This window comes from Lepidochelys kempii, chromosome 2, assembly GCF_965140285.1.
Source record: "Lepidochelys kempii isolate rLepKem1 chromosome 2, rLepKem1.hap1, whole genome shotgun sequence".
NCBI lineage: Eukaryota > Metazoa > Chordata > Testudines > Cheloniidae > Lepidochelys > Lepidochelys kempii.
Genome location: NC_136381.1, coordinates 144,622,307 through 144,639,391, shown reverse-complemented (window position 1 = coordinate 144,639,391; position 17,085 = coordinate 144,622,307). Strand labels below are relative to the sequence as shown.

The 17,085-nt window shown below is 42.3% G+C and overlaps 2 protein-coding genes across 13 annotated transcripts in view; one reads left to right on the top strand and one right to left on the bottom strand.

The window, feature by feature from the left end:
- Positions 1-966: 966 nt before the first annotated feature.
- On the bottom strand, positions 967-15,887 carry FASTKD3 (FAST kinase domains 3). Of its 3 annotated transcripts, XM_073332392.2 has the most exons (7): positions 15,254-15,358; positions 9,685-11,154; positions 8,855-8,940; positions 6,612-6,786; positions 4,185-4,254; positions 2,688-2,802; positions 967-1,825 (listed from the first exon to the last, which is right to left on the bottom strand). In XM_073332392.2, the coding sequence occupies exons 2-7, from the start codon at positions 11,123-11,125 to the stop codon at positions 1,727-1,729; spliced, it is 1,986 nt and encodes a 661-aa protein (XP_073188493.2). In that variant the 5' UTR covers positions 11,126-11,154; positions 15,254-15,358; the 3' UTR covers positions 967-1,726. The 3 variants fall into 3 exon arrangements, 2 of the variants coding, with proteins under 2 accessions (XP_073188493.2, XP_073188494.2); XR_012157388.2 differs by lacking the exon at positions 967-1,825 and having other exon boundaries at positions 2,775-2,802; positions 4,185-4,412; positions 15,254-15,887; XM_073332393.2 differs by lacking the exons at positions 967-1,825; positions 2,688-2,802 and having other exon boundaries at positions 2,809-4,412; positions 15,254-15,887.
- Positions 15,490-17,085, top strand: part of MTRR (5-methyltetrahydrofolate-homocysteine methyltransferase reductase) — a 172,235-nt gene continuing 170,639 nt past the window's right edge. For 8 of the 10 annotated variants that reach the window (XR_012157387.2, XR_012157386.2, XR_013635360.1 and 5 more), the window contains exon 1: positions 15,490-15,567. The gene's annotated coding sequence lies outside the window, so the exon portion shown is untranslated. Of the gene's footprint in view, positions 15,568-15,621; positions 15,839-17,085 lie in introns of those variants that run through there. The other 2 variants (XM_073332381.2, XM_073332387.2) reach the window with 2 other exon arrangements.

Genomic DNA, 17,085 nt, shown 5'->3' with positions numbered 1-17,085 from the left:
TTGGGAGAGGACAAAGTGAGGAGAAAGCACGTCAGGGTAAATAAAATCTAGATGTCCTTCCAGCTCTTGGCATCAACCTCAAACCTCTGGGTACTGTTTGGCAGCTCTGACAGATGTCTGCATTTCAAAAGCAATCAACAAGGATTTTTTTCTGAAGGTACATCTACACAGGGATAAAAACTTTGCAGTTGGCCCACGTCAGCTGACTCAGGCTTGCGCTCCGAGCTGAAAAATTGCTATGTAGACATTCAGGCTTGCACTGGACCCTTCCCTTTTGCAGAGTTCCAGAGCATGGGCTCCAGCCCAAGCCTGAATATCTACACGGCAATTTTTCAGACCAGAGCCCAAATCCTGTGAGCCTGGGCCAGCTGCAGGTTTTTATCCTTGTGTAGATGTACCTTCAGAAAAAAACAAAACAAAAAACCAGAACCCATGCTAGAAGAGGTGGATGTTTTAATGAAATAAGAAGAGGTGTATTTTTGTTTGGTTTTAAAACTACACGAATTTTCCCTCTGACTTAGGTCACCTGCCATCTGTAGTAATTACGGTCAATCTTGCTTAACTTTGTAGGTTGGCTTTACTATTTGCACAAGTACCTACACATCACTGGACATAAAGGAAACAATCTAGCCCGCATGAAAGATTTTTCCTCACTGAACTCATCCTGTGTTCTCAAAGTAAAACTGAGCTACCTCTATCTCAGACATCGTCTCCAACAACACACATTCTGCCGAACAAACGAGTCTCTCAGTGCCACCTGTGTAACTCCATTAGCTTGTAACGAGTGGTCTTTATCAGAGAAAATAAGGTTGATTTGACAGTGCAAGGTAGTTGGGGATTCAAGTTTCCATCTTTAAGAATAATTCTTCATTTTAACTGGAAAAAGAGCAGTACAACAAACAGTACTGGATTGATGACAATGCAATGAATTCTTCATACTTTCAAATAAATTATTTTACTCTGTGATCAGTGGGCAATAGTGCTCTTTATTAGAGTCACTGAACATTAAAACCAGTAATATTTTAGGTTCTATGGAATACAGCTGAGAAATCTAAAATGGTGAGAAATATAAATAAGAACATGAGCAAATATGAATGAAGTGCATTGATTTTCTTTTACATTTAAAATTCCTGGTAAATAGAAAACTTGCATACTTAAATCACATTATTAAAGAAATTAACAGTAGTTTAAATATATATGCAATTATGATAATAAACCATACTTTACTTTAGGGTATTTAAATTTGTTTCATAAGTACTAAGCCTTTTATGTCACATGAGTGGCAAAATTCTACCCTGCTTTATATATTTTGGAAACTCCAATAATTCCAGTGTTGCACAGTGTAAGACAGTGCACAATTTGACACTGTGCAACTGAATTTATTGTACCACTGAAGCATATCTGTCTAATAATAAGCATATCTCTGTCAACTCTAAAAAGAAAAGTGCAATACCCAGGAAACTCAGCATGAACGGTTTTGCAAGCATTTTCCATTATTATTCAGCTGCAGTAAATGTTCACACAAAACAAAATACATTCTGTTGCCCTTTCTAATTCTTTGTACATCAATCCATCCAGGAACTGGAGAGACTCACATTCGGAAGCTAAAATCATCCCATGAGGAGTTACTTTGAAAGTAGAGTGGTTCTCCCATGCAAAATATTTATACTTCACAGTACCTAGAGGTGCTGTAGACCAGTCTGTATTCTATTATTGTTATATTGTATCACCAGCTGAGCCTGTAGGTATGAGGAAAAATTTTCTTGTGCAGATATTCTACTATCTCTCTGTTGTTATCTAAAGTCTCAAACTCAAAAAATGGAATCTGGAAGTTAAAGAGAGAAATGGTTGTGAGAAATTGCTTTAAATGAACAACTGCATTATAGTCAATATTCTTTAAGATTAACTTTCATAAAATGAAATTTTCGTGAATGAATAATTTCACGTCAAATTTTGTTAAGCTTTTAAAAATGCAAATTAAGCTTCCAATCTTGCAGCTGACTCCATGCAAGTGGACCCTATAGGGACTGCCTGAGTGTGGAGTTCATTGCAGAATCAGAGTCAGTTACTAAAGTTGGGTGCATTGCACTAGCTGATTATAACAAATTCTCCATTTGCAAAATTTAAAAAAGGATTTTACTTCAATCCACACAGGAAAAAAGTCTTTCAGCAAAAATTAAATAAATATGAACAACAAGCAAACTAAAGAAAATGACCTAGTTGTGGGGATTCTATGAACAGAAGAGAGGCTTTATATGTATTCTTAGGAAAAAAAATAAAAAACCCACACACACCAAGAAACCCTTCACCTTTAAAAAAATCCCAGTTAAGGTCTTTTGAAAATAAAAAAAAAAAAGTGAGACATTTAGGTACAAATCCTAGTCTCACTGAACTCAAGTGACAAAACTTCCACTGAAGTCAATGGAACCAGGATTTGAATCTTAAAACAGTCATAGGAGCTGAGTGCTCTTGAAATTTGCAACTGGCAAGCAGAAAGAATGAATTAATAATAAAAAAGAAAAGGAAGACCAGAAGAAGAGACCAAGAAACGGAAGAGGTCACATAACCGGAGCAAGTCCACAACCAGCATGGGAAGTGTTTGCAGCAGTAGCTTTAACCTTTATTATAAATTAGCCTTCAATCTTTTTCTAGCTAGAGAAGCACTAGCTGATGGCTTCAGCCCTTACCTGCACAACTTCATAACCAAGTAATTGCAAATGTCTTTGTTTAATAGCTTCTTTGCCTAGAAGACTGTGATTGTTGCTGCAAAACCTCTTTTGACCGTCAATACACAGGGCTATTCTAAAATCAAACACAAAAGTGCATTTAAAAACAACGTTATCAATTATTAGACCTACTTTGTGGGCCCCAGGGAAGGGGGCAAGGGATACTGCCTCTTCCCCACACCCTTTTAGAGCACATAGTCCCTCACGGGGTCAGAGCAGAGGGGCTGCTACTATGATTGGCCCCTCCCAGGGTAGAGTGATTTAAATCAAGGCAATTTAAACAATTTGATTTTTTGTTAAATCATGTATTTAAATCAGGTTGAAACTTTCTAAAATTAATTTGAAAAAATTTTACATAGCAATTTTACATTAAAATATATAATGAATCAAATTACCTAAATTGTTTATTTGTAATGCCACTATTGGTGTGGTATCTTATTTGAATCTTACAAAACTGATACAGTTAAAAACAAAATACTGAAAACAAGAGTCTGATCCTGCAAACACTTATGCAGGTAGCTTTACTTATATGAATGTTACTTAAAGTTAAGCATGTGTATAAGGTTTGCAGCATCAAGGCCAAAAACTGTATTTTGATTAAAAATGTCTCTCAATGGCATAAAACCTTTGTCATTCCAAAGCAAAATTTGCCTCATCTTTCACAATGTGCAGTTTTCAATAAATTAAAAGTTATTGTGAACATAGGCCAAACTTTTTGAAAGTAAGAGGCTATGTTTAAGCTCCTAACCCCACATTTAGACAACTATAGGTGGGATTTTCAAAACTACCTATATGACTTAGGAGCACAAGTCCCAAGGATATCAGACTGAAAATTGTGATGGAGGAGTACAGCCTGGTCAAAGCATTCAGCTTCCTTGACTTATGAAAGTCCAATTGCAAATATAGTATAAATTCCTTGCTCATCAATTTAGTCACTGAGGTTGTGCTGGTCTCACATGAAGTATGTTAATAAGGCCCTGGACTTAACTTTTTCAGCACAGATGACATTTTAAAGGTGAAATTAATTAGTAGAAAAAAGATCTTTATGTAAAATCGGAAATTTTACAATTAGGAAACTAAAGAAACAAGTACCAAACATCCACTTTAGCAACTTAAAAGTATAAAATGGTAAGAAAACAAACAACTAATAAAGTAAAATAATTAGATTTAATTTTTATTTATTTATTTATTAGAAAATTAGTGTTATCCATTCTGGCTCCTACATAGTGAAGAGTGAATTCCTCGTCTGTCCCTCATCACCACTCACAATGTGGCTCTATATGTGATACATTGCAAGTCAAGGTTTTAAGATACCCAGGGTATAAATCTGGCTTCACTGCAAACCTCCCATTGACTTCAATCGGGCCAGAATTTCACCCTGAATATTGCCATTTTTGTCAATTTAATGTAATCTCACAGTCTGATGGTCTTTGCCTCTAGTGTTTGTAGTTCTCTTACCTCCTGTGCACCTCCTCATATCGGGTGGCAGGTAATACAAAGCCTTCTTCATCTAATTTAATCTCAACATCTGGGTTGGGGGAGGGACGAGTGGGAAAGAAAAACAAATGCTTTCATACAATATACACTGCTTACTGTAATTGTATTAATATTTTTCCCTGAGGGACGGACACTCCCCAAGAACGAACGTAGCTTTCTACTGCAAATTACATCTATCCATGTGCCCGTCTAAAAAGCAGTTAAGAAGAAAGAGGCGGTTAATGATTAAAGAATAAACAAGGCAGACAAACATATGGAAAATATTTCTAAAAAAGACATAAGTAAATTATGCAACTGCTGGGTATGTATAATCTGGGCAGCCAGCAATTACCACGGACAACCTAGACCTTCAGTTTGCCAAGATTTTAATCAAGGAATGATTCTTTGGCTTCATGCACACTTGAAGTGGAGAATTTTCTGACATTCAAGACAAGATAGTGGCATATCTTCATTTTTCCATAGCTGTATTGCCTACAATGTAAGTGTATAACACTGCATGCACCTAGTAACTTCCTTTCTAGATCTCATTTTAACCACCCCACCAACTTCTTAATAAAATATCCTTTCCACCCGAAAGTTTAAAATGAGTGGACTCCTGCTAAATAAAATTTATGTGTGCACATGCAAATCTGAGCTTACCTTTCCCTGCCTGACAAGACATTTTGGAGATGGTTTAAAACAAAATTTATTTTTTTTAAAACAAAACAAAAAATCTCTATTTTTCAGTTTTCTTTTTCTGCACTGTGCCATGAGTCAGTTAAGAACTTTGAATTTCAAACTATGACATTTTGAGAACACTGCTTTTTAAAAAGGTTTATAGCATTAATTTTGTCTGATTTTTTTTTTTTTTTGGTCTGAGAGATCACAATATACATTTAACAAATAAGAATATATTAAACTGCACATTTTCTGTTTTGCATAGAAAGAGCTGGGAGGTAACTGTAACTGCTGGCCATCACACCTGTTCACAGCCTTCAAAGAGAAAGCAAAGCGCAGCTGCTGGCCTGTTTCGGCTGTATGGCATGCTGTGACTATCAGTGTAGGCAGAAAAATGTGCAGCCTGGAAAAATCCTAGACAGGAGGGAAGGAGACATGGGTCTCTACTCCAGAGGTGATGGCTGAGGAGCTGCGAGACTAAAATGGGTACCTTTCGTGGACCACGGAGAGGGAATACAGGTGCAGTTGCTCTAAACTGTGACAACAAGATGCAAAGTTCCGCTACTATAATATTACTTGTGACACTGGTAGGCCAAGTGCCAGCTCATGCCAAGGCCCAGCTCATGCCAAGGCCCCAGGCCCCACTGAACACTTAAAAATGCATAGCTAGAAACCAGTCTTGCTTTCCTGTGTGTTAGCATTATCAAAATAGATATTAGATGGTAAATTGATAAGAATGTGCTTAGACTTTATAAAATGCTTGTAATATGTTGCATATACTGATCTCACTTATAACCTTTATAGCCCATGGTATAAAGTTACACTGAGCGTTTGCATTGTAAACCTCTATAATTTTGTAACTCGCCAAATAGGACATACAACACTGATTAAGGTAAAGTGCTTGTCCATGGCCATTGAAGGCAAATTAAGCATTGTGTAGCATCGAAGGATTACTGACTGCATTCCTAATTTCCTCCAGGAAGGAGAGACCTCATCCCATGAACTCATCCCATCAGTTTGAACTCTGGAGTGGAGGGGATAAAAATCCCTGACAAGGAGAAACTGAATCTCTCTTTCATGCTGTTTAGACTGAGGGGCAGATATTCCTAAACATAAGCAAAGAGATCCCCATGCTACTTGGTAGGGGTTAGCCCCAAAGATGCTTTGAATTGACCGATTACTATAACTCTATCACCTTTTGAATCAGAGACTGAAACTCACTTTTGTATATGCTTTCTGCTTTAACCTGTAAATAACTCTGATTTCTTTTTCCTAGTTAATAAACTTTTAGTTAGTTACCAACGTTGTTTTTGGTGTGAGATCTAAGGAACAAACTGATCTGGGATAAGTGACTGGTCTCTTGGGACTGGAAGCAACCTGAGTATTTTGTGATTTTTGTTGTAAGTGACCATTTGCCACATAGTCCAGCTTGCCTGGGTGGCAAGACAGACTGGAATGTCTAAGGGGGCTGTCTGTGACTCCATTAGCAAACTATGGTTGTACTTTGGGAATTCACATTTGTTATTGGGTTGGTGACATCTAATTACAGATCACACCACCAGTTTGGGGTGTCTGCCCTGCTTTTTGACAGTCTGCCCTGAAATTGGTACTCTCAGTCTTGAGCCACTCCAGACAGTGTGACAATAATCATAGAATCAGAGAAGTGTAGGTCTGGAAGGGACCTCAATAGGTCCAGTCACCTCTACCTTAAAAAATGACATCACCACTCACCTAATGTATAGCAATATGGTGTCAACACATGAGAAGCAAAATACATTCTTGTTCCTAGCAGATCAACTAGTCCAGTCTTCACCCTGTTGTAGAGGTGAACGTCCACAGAGGACTCCAGTGAACGGCCTGGTATGAGAAAGGACTTTACTCGATACTTTGGAAGGAGTTTAGGACCCTATCAAAAGAGCAAAGAAAAGGAAATACTCATAAAATTTCACTTAGCAAGAAAAAAGATAAAATCTAAGCCTCTATCTGCTCTGCTCTTACAGTTACCTCAGTAGCACATAGAAACATTTCCTACATATGCAGGTAATTAAGAAACTAAAAAATAATGGGGCGGGTAAGCTATTTTTTTAATAGTTAGCAAGTGTATTATTGTAAAAGAGTGTACATAATGTGCTTTAGAATCTTGTTGAATCAGGACCCTAACAAACAGGATGCAAATACTACACCAAACTAAAACAACAGAAACACTTCAAGCAAGACTCTTATTATATGTTCAAATATATATTCATCCACCATCAGCCTCAAGGATGGCCTAGGCTAGTCCACACTACAGGCTGCAAGGAGACAAGCCTGAAGGGTTCAATTTCCCAGTGGAGCTGCTTGGTGAATCACAGGAGCTTGTGTTACCTTCTATATCCTCTCATACCAAAGAAAAAAAACAAAGGGAAATGTCTTCTATGCACAGCTCAGTGCAATGGGTGAGTTCACTCCCAATGGATGTCGTTTGAGATCCCTGCTGTCTGAGTCATGGTAACTACACCTGCCAGATGTGCTTGGTTTCCAGTCCTCCTGACAGTTACAGGTGCGTCCCAGAATTCTGTAGCTCCAACACTAACATCAGCTCTGCCCTGTCCCTCCAGACCCAGGCACAGGAAACAAGGAGAAAAAGACAACACTGCTGTTAGACTCTTACAACTGGGCCAGACAACACTTTACTTTCCTGTGGAAAGTAAAGAAATTAGGCAAGAGTGATTTGCCAACATTTTACATAGCCAGAAATTGAGAGAAGAGAAGAGAAGAGAAGAGAAGAGAAGAGAAGAGAAGAGAAGAGAAGAGAAGAGAAGAGGGCATCCCATGACTCAGATGTTCCTCCCACTAGACAAAAAATGCTAGCTCCTCCACTGGGCTTTCCTATGGGATAGGAAAAATAAAGACTCCATCTTTCTCATCATAAAGTTCTTCATAAAGACCTAATTCTTAAGGTCCTCCATACCTAAAGCAGGATTTCATTTATGGTCCAAAGAGTTTGTCACTTCCTCATCCCCAACACCTACAACTACAGGCTTTATAACATATCTCAGGCTAAGGGAAGCAGTCCCCTCATCACAGTGCCCCCTTTCTCACCAGCCTTTGTATATTATATTGAATTTCTATGGGTTAAAGTGTGAGAAGCAGGACAGCTGTTTATTATGTAGTGGTTGTGAGAGAAACCATAAGAACCTGACCCTGTGAGATGCTGCATACCCTCAACCCCCAGGGGTGTGGATATCACTCAGCATCTCGCACCATCAGGCCATTAAAAGGGTAGACCAAGCCTTTCCTCCAAAAAGTTTGTTTTGATGAATTAGCATTTTCCTGCCAATAAATGTTTTGTCAGACAAACTGCCAGGCAGAGTAGGTTAAGTTTCTTTTACACATTTTTGAAATCCTTGCCAATAACCCTTCCCTCTGCAACCAGACAGATTCCACTGTATGACCTCACACTGGGATTTTTTTTTTAAATGGCTGCATATGGTGCATTGTATGTAACTGGTTGTGCAGAGAACAGAAAAATAAAGTAGGACAAGCTCATTGTCTCACAATTTTAATCATGAAAAGAGACCTATATATCTATATCAGAGGTCTCGAAACTGTGGGAGGCAGAGGAATGTTCATGGAGGGTGCAACAGGGCCTGGGCCTGCCCCCACAGGGGGCAGGGAGGAAGTGCCACCCAGCCCCACTCCCAATTCTACTTCAGCCTTGCCTGCAGCTCCCGGCCCCTGACCGTGCCTCTGCCCCAGTACTGGCCCCAGCCTTGGCCCTGGGCCGCAGCTCCATTCCCCCCTCCTCCAGAGCCACGGTCCCACTCCTGGCCCAGGGGGTGAAGGAGGGGCAGACAGGGGCAAGGGGGGGGCATTAACCTGAAAAGTTTAGGGACCACTGGTCTATATTATGTTGCTTCAGAAGGAACAATTATGCAATGATTACTATGTGGACTAAAAAAATCCCAAACAATATTTCAACTTATATCTACTACCTCATAGAAGGGACACTCCAAGGTAACTGTTAAAAAGAGCTGGGTCAGCTGGGAGAGGACAAATCTATCCAAACCTGGTGTTTGAGCTGAAACAAAAAGATTCAGACATTCAGTACAGATATGTGTTCAACAAGAATTCCCATGCAAGTCATTGTACAAAGGGGAGTTGTTTTTAAAGAAACATTCATAAAAGCTGCTTTATCCTGAATCATTAACAGAACATGCACATAAACTTAAAAGTTACATATAAAAATCAAATATTTGAAAATCATCTCTCTCACTTACTTATAGCTGTATTTTTAAATTTTGAAGAAAAATAAATATCTGGCAAGATCTGGGTTCTTCATGTTATCTTGCAAGATATCATGACATCAGAGAGGCACTGAGTTCCAGTGGATTAAACATGGGAAAGGAAGCCTCTTCCACCCATCCCCACAATGTGTGATTCATTTTCCCGATCTGTAAGCCGAGGATAGTATTTACTAATTTCTGAGGATCAGCTGGTTAAAGTTTATGCCGAGGATAGTATTTACTAATTTCTGAGGATCAGCTGGTTAAAGTTTATGGAACACTTTTAAAATACGAAGCTGCTAAGTATTATTATTTAATCAGAAACAACTAAAGCAGGGAAGGAGCCTATCTTTCTGCTCTCCTTTCAAAATTTCTGTCTCTAAACTTCGTACAGGCACCTTCAACTTCCTGATCCCCTCTTCTTCAGTTAGCTCCAACAGCTGATTGTGGAGTTTGAGACACATAGGTTGGCAAGGAGCTGGTATGAGAGAAGCTAATATACAGAGCACCAGAGACACAGATGAACTTAGTTCCCTTACCCTGCAGCTGTTGAAGAAAATAGGGGTTAAATATTTTTGCCAGAAAGTTTACTGGGTAACGCTCAATAAGGGTGCATGAGTGGAGCAGATTCAGCAGGGTGTGAGGCTGAAACTGAGTAAAGCGAGCATTTAGTATCCTTTCAAGTTTTCTGAAGACAGAGGGAGCACTTGGTGGTAGGTAATTGAGTGTCCCAAATGGAACAATATACTCAGCAATCTGTCTGGTGGTGCATTTGTCGGCATTATAAGCAAAACTTTCTGCCACTGCATCAAAGATGGGCTTAGAACGGATCAGCTTTCTGCAGCAGTATTGCATGACTTTGCTGACTGCTTCCGGGTGCATGGTGAAGGAGGATTTGGGAACAAGCCTTTCCAGTGCTTCTGTGAAGAATTGGTCAGCATGTCCAAAGTGTATGAAAGCTCCCAGCACATTTGCTAGTTCATCATTTGTGAATCGAGGGACATGCCTCACTGAATACTTACATAGTCTTATTACTAAAGGAATTGCCTGAGTTTGGTCAAGAATAACCAGCGCATTCAGTATTCTGCTTATCAATTTAGGGCTTAGTTGGGGAGCTAAGGTTAAAGTGATATTGTTCATGTGGTTTAACAAGTCTTGGTATTGTCCTTCTTCTGTAATACTCATCTGCAGTATTCCATAAACCATTGCTATTTCCTCAGTGGTCCATTCTTCAAGCTTTTTTCCTTGTGCTTGGTTCACAATTTGTTCTAGCATTGTACAACCTGGGCCTTCCAAATCAAGCAAGCTTTCTCCAAGAATACACAGGTTTCTAATGGTTAATTGTCCCTTATCAAGCCGTTCCTGGCTCTCTGATACCAAACGCACAATCAAAGTACTCCAGGGATCTACACGCAACTTTATCAAAGCCTGCAATGCAGTCACGAGACCAGTGTCTGACAGCTTTTGTGATTCATGTTCAAACTGAAAGCATAATGCCCTGAAGACTTCATTCTCCAATATGTCTTTGGGATTCTTCAATCCACTGTCATCCACTTCAAATTCACAGATCCTCTGTAAAGCTGCTGCCGCCATGGTGTCGGATATAATTTCTAAAGAACTCAGAAATTTAAAAATCTCATTGGATGAACTGAAGCTGTTCAGCTCCATGAAAAATTTTTGTTCATCCATCCATTTGCCATCAGATTTAGAACTGTTCCCAGCATCTCTGTGAAGATGCACAGTTCCCGTAATGGAGTTAGGCTGGTTCCAGAGTTCTGCATGGTAGTTTCTATAAAACACACACCGAAACCTAACCCTTGAAAGTACTGTGCCAAAGACCGAGGAACCACAGCACCATGACCTTAGCTGTCTGCCTTGATCACTAAGGTGGTTCAAGGTTTTTCTTAGTGTTCCCAGGGATCTGCATGTGCGTACAGTAGAAGAATAAAACTGGAAACTCTGTAAGTTAATCAAAGCCATATCAGGTCAAGTGTTCCCCTGGAAGTTGCCTACAGGAGGAAAAAAAGAAAGGGACATTATAGAGAAATGACAGTGTAACAGGAATATAGAAATTACTTTACCATATTAGACCAGTGGCCCATCTAGTCCAGATGCTTCAGAGGGAGGTGGAAGAAACCCTACAGAGGGCATTGAACAACCTGTCTATAGGATTTCTTCCTTGCTCCCTTAATGGTCTGTTTCCCAAAGACACCCCTCCTCCCATCAGAGAAAAATTATTTTGGTGTATTTTTTTCCCCAACTTGATTACTTTGCACACTTGACTGCAGAACATGTGTATAGTCAGTTAGATCCCAAGCCTATGGGTAGACCTGCTCAAGCACATGCCTATACCCAGGCAGTTACAGGATCAGGGCCTTAGTTACCTGCGCATACAGCAACAGAATAAAATAAAATAAAATAAAAAAAGACAACCTCATCCCATTCCTGCAGACACTTACATATCTACTTCATATTTAGTTCACTTTAAGTATATGAGTTATTAGACTGACTTCAATGCTTATAGAGAAACATGTGTGAAAACATCTGCAGAATCATGGCTTCTCAATTAGAGGCCCTAAGAATTGGCATGGAAACTCAGGAGTAAGTGTAGTGCCGTACCTGAAACTACCTTTAACACTTATTAAAGTTGACTTGATTTCAAGTTCACACTGTTAATTTAAAACAGTAATTCTTGAACTATGCAAGAGTCCTATTATTGACAAGTATATTTTTTGAACTGCACATTGATAAATTATGTATTTAACATAAGAGTAGCCATACTTGGTCAGACCAAAGATCCATCTAGCCTAGTATCCTGTCTTCCGACAGTGGCCAATGCCAGTTGCCCCAGAGAGAATGAACAGAACAGTTAATCATCAAGCGATCCATCCCCTGTTGCCCATTCCCAGCTTCTGGCAAACAGGCTAGGGACACCATCCCTGCGCATTCTGGCTAATAGCCATTGATGGACCTATCCTCCATGAACCTCTCTAGTTCTTTTTTTAGAACCGTGTTATAGTCTTGGCCTTCACAACATCCTCCGGGAAGGAATTCCAGAGACTGAATTGTGCGTTGTGTGAAAAAATACTTCCTTTTGTTTGTTTTAAACCTGCTGAGTATTAATGTCATTTGTTGACCCCTAGGTTGTGTGTTATGAGACTGAGTAAATAGCACTTCCTTATTTACTTTCTCTACACCAGTCATGATTTTATAGCCCTCAATCATATCCCCCATTAGTCATCTCTTTTCCAAGCTGAAAATTTCCAGTCTTCTCTCTTCTCAGATGGAAGCTGTTCCATACCCCTAATCATTTTTGTTGTCCTTTTCTGAACCTTTTCCAATTCCAATAGATCTTTTTTGAGATTGGGTAACCACATCTGCATGCAGTATTCAAGATGTGGATCTACCATGGATATAAACAGAGGCAATATGATATTTTCTGTCTTATTGTCTATCCCTTTCTTAATGATTCCCAACATTGTGTTAGCTTTTTTGACTGCTGCTACACATTGAGTGGATGTTTTCAGAGGACTATCCACAATGACTCCAAGATCTCTTTCTTGAGTGGTAGCAGCTAATTTAGACCCCATCATTTTATATGTATAGTTGGGATTATGTTTTCCAATGTGCATTACTTTGTATTTATCAACACTGAATTTCATCTGCCATTTTGTTGCTCAGTCACCCAGTTCTGAGAGATCCTTTTGTAGCTCTTTGCAGTGTGCCTGGGACTTGCCTATCTTGAGTAGTTTTGTATCATCTGCAAACTTTGTCACTTCACTGTTTACCCCTTTTTCCAAACCATTTATGAATATCTTGAATAGGACTGGTACAGTTCAGATCTCTGAGGGATACTTGTATTTACCTCTCTCCATTCTGAAAACTAACCATTATTCCTACCCTTTGTTTCCAGTCTTTTAACCAGTTCCTGATCCATGAGAGGACCTTCCCTCTTATCCCATGACAGCTTACTTTGCTTAAGAGCCTTTGGTGAGGGACCTTGTCAAAGGATTTCTGAAAATCTAAGTACACTATATCCCCCTTGTGCACGTGTTTGTTGACCCCCTCAAAGAATTTTAGTAGATTTGGTGAGGCATGATTTCCTTTTACAAAAACCATACTGACCCCTCCCCAAAAAATTATGTTCATCTATGTGTCTGACAATTTTGTTCTTTACTATAGTTTCAACCAGTCTGCCCGGTACTGAAGTCAGGCTTACCGGCCTGTAATTGCTGGGATCACCTCTGGAACCCTTTTTAAAAACTGGCATCACATAAGCTATCCTCCAGTCATTTGGTACAGAAGCGGATTTAAATGATAGGTTACAGACTACAGTTAGTAGTTCTGCAATTTCACATTTGAATTCCTTCAGAACTCACGTGAATACCATCTGGTCCTGGCGAGGTATTACTGTTTAGTTTATCAATTTGTTCCAAAACCTTCTCTAATGACACCTCAATCTGGGACAGCTTCCTCAGATTTGTCACTTAAAAAGAAAGGCTCATGGTTGGGAATCTCCCTCACACCCCAGCTATGAAGACCAATGCAAAGAATTCATTTAGTTTCGCCGCAATGGCTTTATCATCCCTTAGTGCTCCTTTAGTATCTCGATTGTATAGTGGCCCCACTGGTTGTTTAGCAGGCTTCCTGCTTCTGATGTACTTACTTTTGGAGTCCTTGGCTAGCTGTTCTTCAAATTCTTTTTTAGTCTTCCTAATTATATTTTTACACTTCATTTGCCAGAGTTTATGCTCCTTTCTATTTTCCTCACTAGTATTTAAATTCCACTTTTTAAAGGATGCCTTCTTGCCTCTTACTACCATCCATATTCAACCAAATTAAGTTGTATAGCTACATTGACTCTGCTTTGAGTTAAACTAGCATGTAATCAGAAGGAAGTTTCGGAGAAGTATTTTTATTGCCCCCCTGCAAAGTTAGTAGGGAATCTACTTGGCATGCACATTAACTAAAAAGAGAGAACAGTATGTCATTCACATTTCCCCAAACTTCTGCCTATTTGTCTGCCTGTCAATCTGTACTTAGACTGAATTCCTTGGAAAAGGGACCATTCCCTTTTTTCTGTTTGGAAAGCACCACGCCCTATAGCAGGTGCTACTTATAAAAACACAATGAATAGTAATACAAATATTTACTCTGTGTGAAACTTCAAGCAGGCCTTTGAATCAGTCCCCCTTCCTCCCATTTTATAACATTAGTCTTAACACCTTTGAAAGACAGTCTAATTGTTCATAATGAAAAAAAAAGAGTAAGGAGGCCTCAGCAAAGGTGTACTGATTTACAACAGCAAAGAATCTGGCCCTCTCAGTCCCAAGGTACAGATACCTCTCCCATAAAGAACATGTTACAGCTATGTGTAAAGGTACACTTCTCTGCACCTAGAGTTAACACTCCAGTAGTACATGATAATCTAATGAAGGACACAAAAACCCCTGATCCACAACTATACCCGTTCCTATATTTGTTTACACTTGTGCAATGGGGGTGCAAAATGCTCTCCTTTTTTGGCAGCATTTTACATTCACTTTGGACAGGGGTAAATGACTACAAAAGGAGGGCAACAGTTAATCAGGATTGCTAGCAGAACGACTCCCAGTAGGAAGTGCTAGGTCTGGCAGCGTTTACAAGACAGCAACTATTTGCTAACTGGTGTTTACCACGTGAGACCCTTGGCTGTGAGCCACAGAGGACCAGTCTCCATTGCTAATTAAGGAAAAGAGCAAGGAGGCTACTACATTTTGTTATTTTTAGGTTTTAGAGCCCAAAGCGTGGTTAGACACGAATTATTCTTTCTGAAATATTGTTTTAACCACTCGATCGCTCTTTAAAGAGCCAGTGACAGTTTCCACCAGAGCAGGGCTTTAGCACAACGTCCTTTGCCAATTTCCCACGTTTCCCTGGAGCCGGCTGCATTCCCCAGCGATCCGACGGGGAAAGGATCACACACCTGGGAAGGGCAGCCTCCCCTCACCGCTAGGAGCCTTCTGGCCCCGCTCCCGCCACCCCTGCATCCAGCTCCCTCCCACCCCCCGTGGCTGGCTTGAAAAACACGGCGGAGCTGCCCTGCTGCTGCCCCGCCGGGCTCCGTACCTGGGTGACGCAGCCCAGGCCGGGCTCCGAGCGGCGACCCCACGCGCAGTTCCCGCAACGCGCGTGAGCGCGGCCTCCTCTTCGATAAGACCCCGCCCCCTTCCGCCTGGCGTTCAGCGCCCTGACGTGGGCCAACCAGAGACTAACCCGGAGTACTCGCCCCGCCCGCCGGGTCGAGTCTCCGCCGGAAAGGGGGCGGGGCCGCTCCTGGCTCAACTCCGGGCAACGCTCTAGTTGGCTTCCGGGGCGCTCTTCCGTGCGGCGGTTGCGAGGGCGGCGTGACGGCCTCTGGGAGACTGGGCCGCGCGGAGCAGGTGAGGGACCGGGCCGCGTCCTGCGACGCGAGCGTGTTCGGACCGGGGTGACCGTTGGCGGGCGGGCGGCCGCCCGGGCTGGGCGGCCCGTAGCTGCTCTGCGGGGGGGCTGAACCCTGCGGGGGGGGGTCGCCGCCGCCGCCGTCTCTGCTCAGCCGCCGGGCCTCGGCGCGATAAACCCGGGACGCGAGATCACGGGAAACCTGGATCGGGTTAAAGAATTAAATCCCGTTTCCTGCCCGCCGGCGCCGGGACGAGACCGGCCCTACAGGTGAAACGGGGCGCAGCCTCCGCCTCCCTTCCCCTCAGTCCGCCGGTCTCCCGAGACTGGCCAGCAGGGGCGCCGCGTAGCGCCCGTTAACCTCGGGGAGCGGTGGCCAACCGGCGGCCTCTGAGCCGGGTGCCGCTCTACAGAAGTTAATACCCGGTTCCTTGTGCAGGCACCGACTCCGGGGCTGGAGCGACAGGCGCCAACTTTCCAGCGTGCCAGGGGGTGCTCAGTGCTCAACCCCGGGCTCTGCCACAGGCCCTGCCCCCACTCCCCCCCTTCCCGCCCCCTCCTCTGGGCCTGCCGTGCCCCCCCCCTCCCCCCAGAGCCTCCTGCAGGCCATGAAACAGCTGATCGGCAGGTGCAGGGAGGGAGTGGGCGGGCTGCCCCTTGGTGGGAAGCGCTGGGAGCTGGGAGTCAGCACGTAAGGCTAAAATCACATATAGTCAAAATTACCCTTGAAAATCCCTTAAATTGTCCATAAAGTTTAGTATACTGTACATGGTTTTGTGTATACAACCCTGTACAGTAATATGTACAAATGTATAATGTATACAGTAATGTACAGTATATAATAAAGAGTACCTATGCAAACTATAATTTTACAGTACTGTATTTTGGGGGAGTGGGGCTTGATGGGGTAGGAGTCCAGGTGCAGCTGGTTGGGGCTCGGTGGGGTGAGGATGGGGGGCTTGTCGGGGGTCCAGGTGTAGAGGGGTAGGACTTGTCTGGGTGAGGGTTTGATGGGCCTGGTTAACAGGGGAGCCCCAGGTGCTGCCGAGGGGACTCTGCATGTTGGGCTCCTGCTTCCCCCTGGGATACCCCATCCCCAGCCCCCTTCCTCACTCCAGGGGTGCTGAAACAAGTTATATAGTGGGGGTGCTGAGAGCCATTGAACCAAACTGAAACCCTGTATATAATGGAAACCACTTCAAGCCAGGGGGTATGGCAGCACCCCCACATCCCTAGTTCCAGCACCTATGCCTCACTCCCACATTCCCCTCCCCCTGCCCTATTCCACCCCCTTCCTTCCCCACTGCCTCTTCCCCCCTCATCCCCACACTCCCTCACGCTGTCCCACTGCGGGCACTGGCTGTTGCACAGAAAACAGGAAGGTTCCCAGCTCGCAGAAGGGGAGCACAACTGGCACTAGGACCCAGGAGGTGGCGTTCAGCTGCAGAGTTCACACACAACAGATGCATAGGTCACACAATGGTGTTCATGACCAGCCTTTCATTGATTTACATATG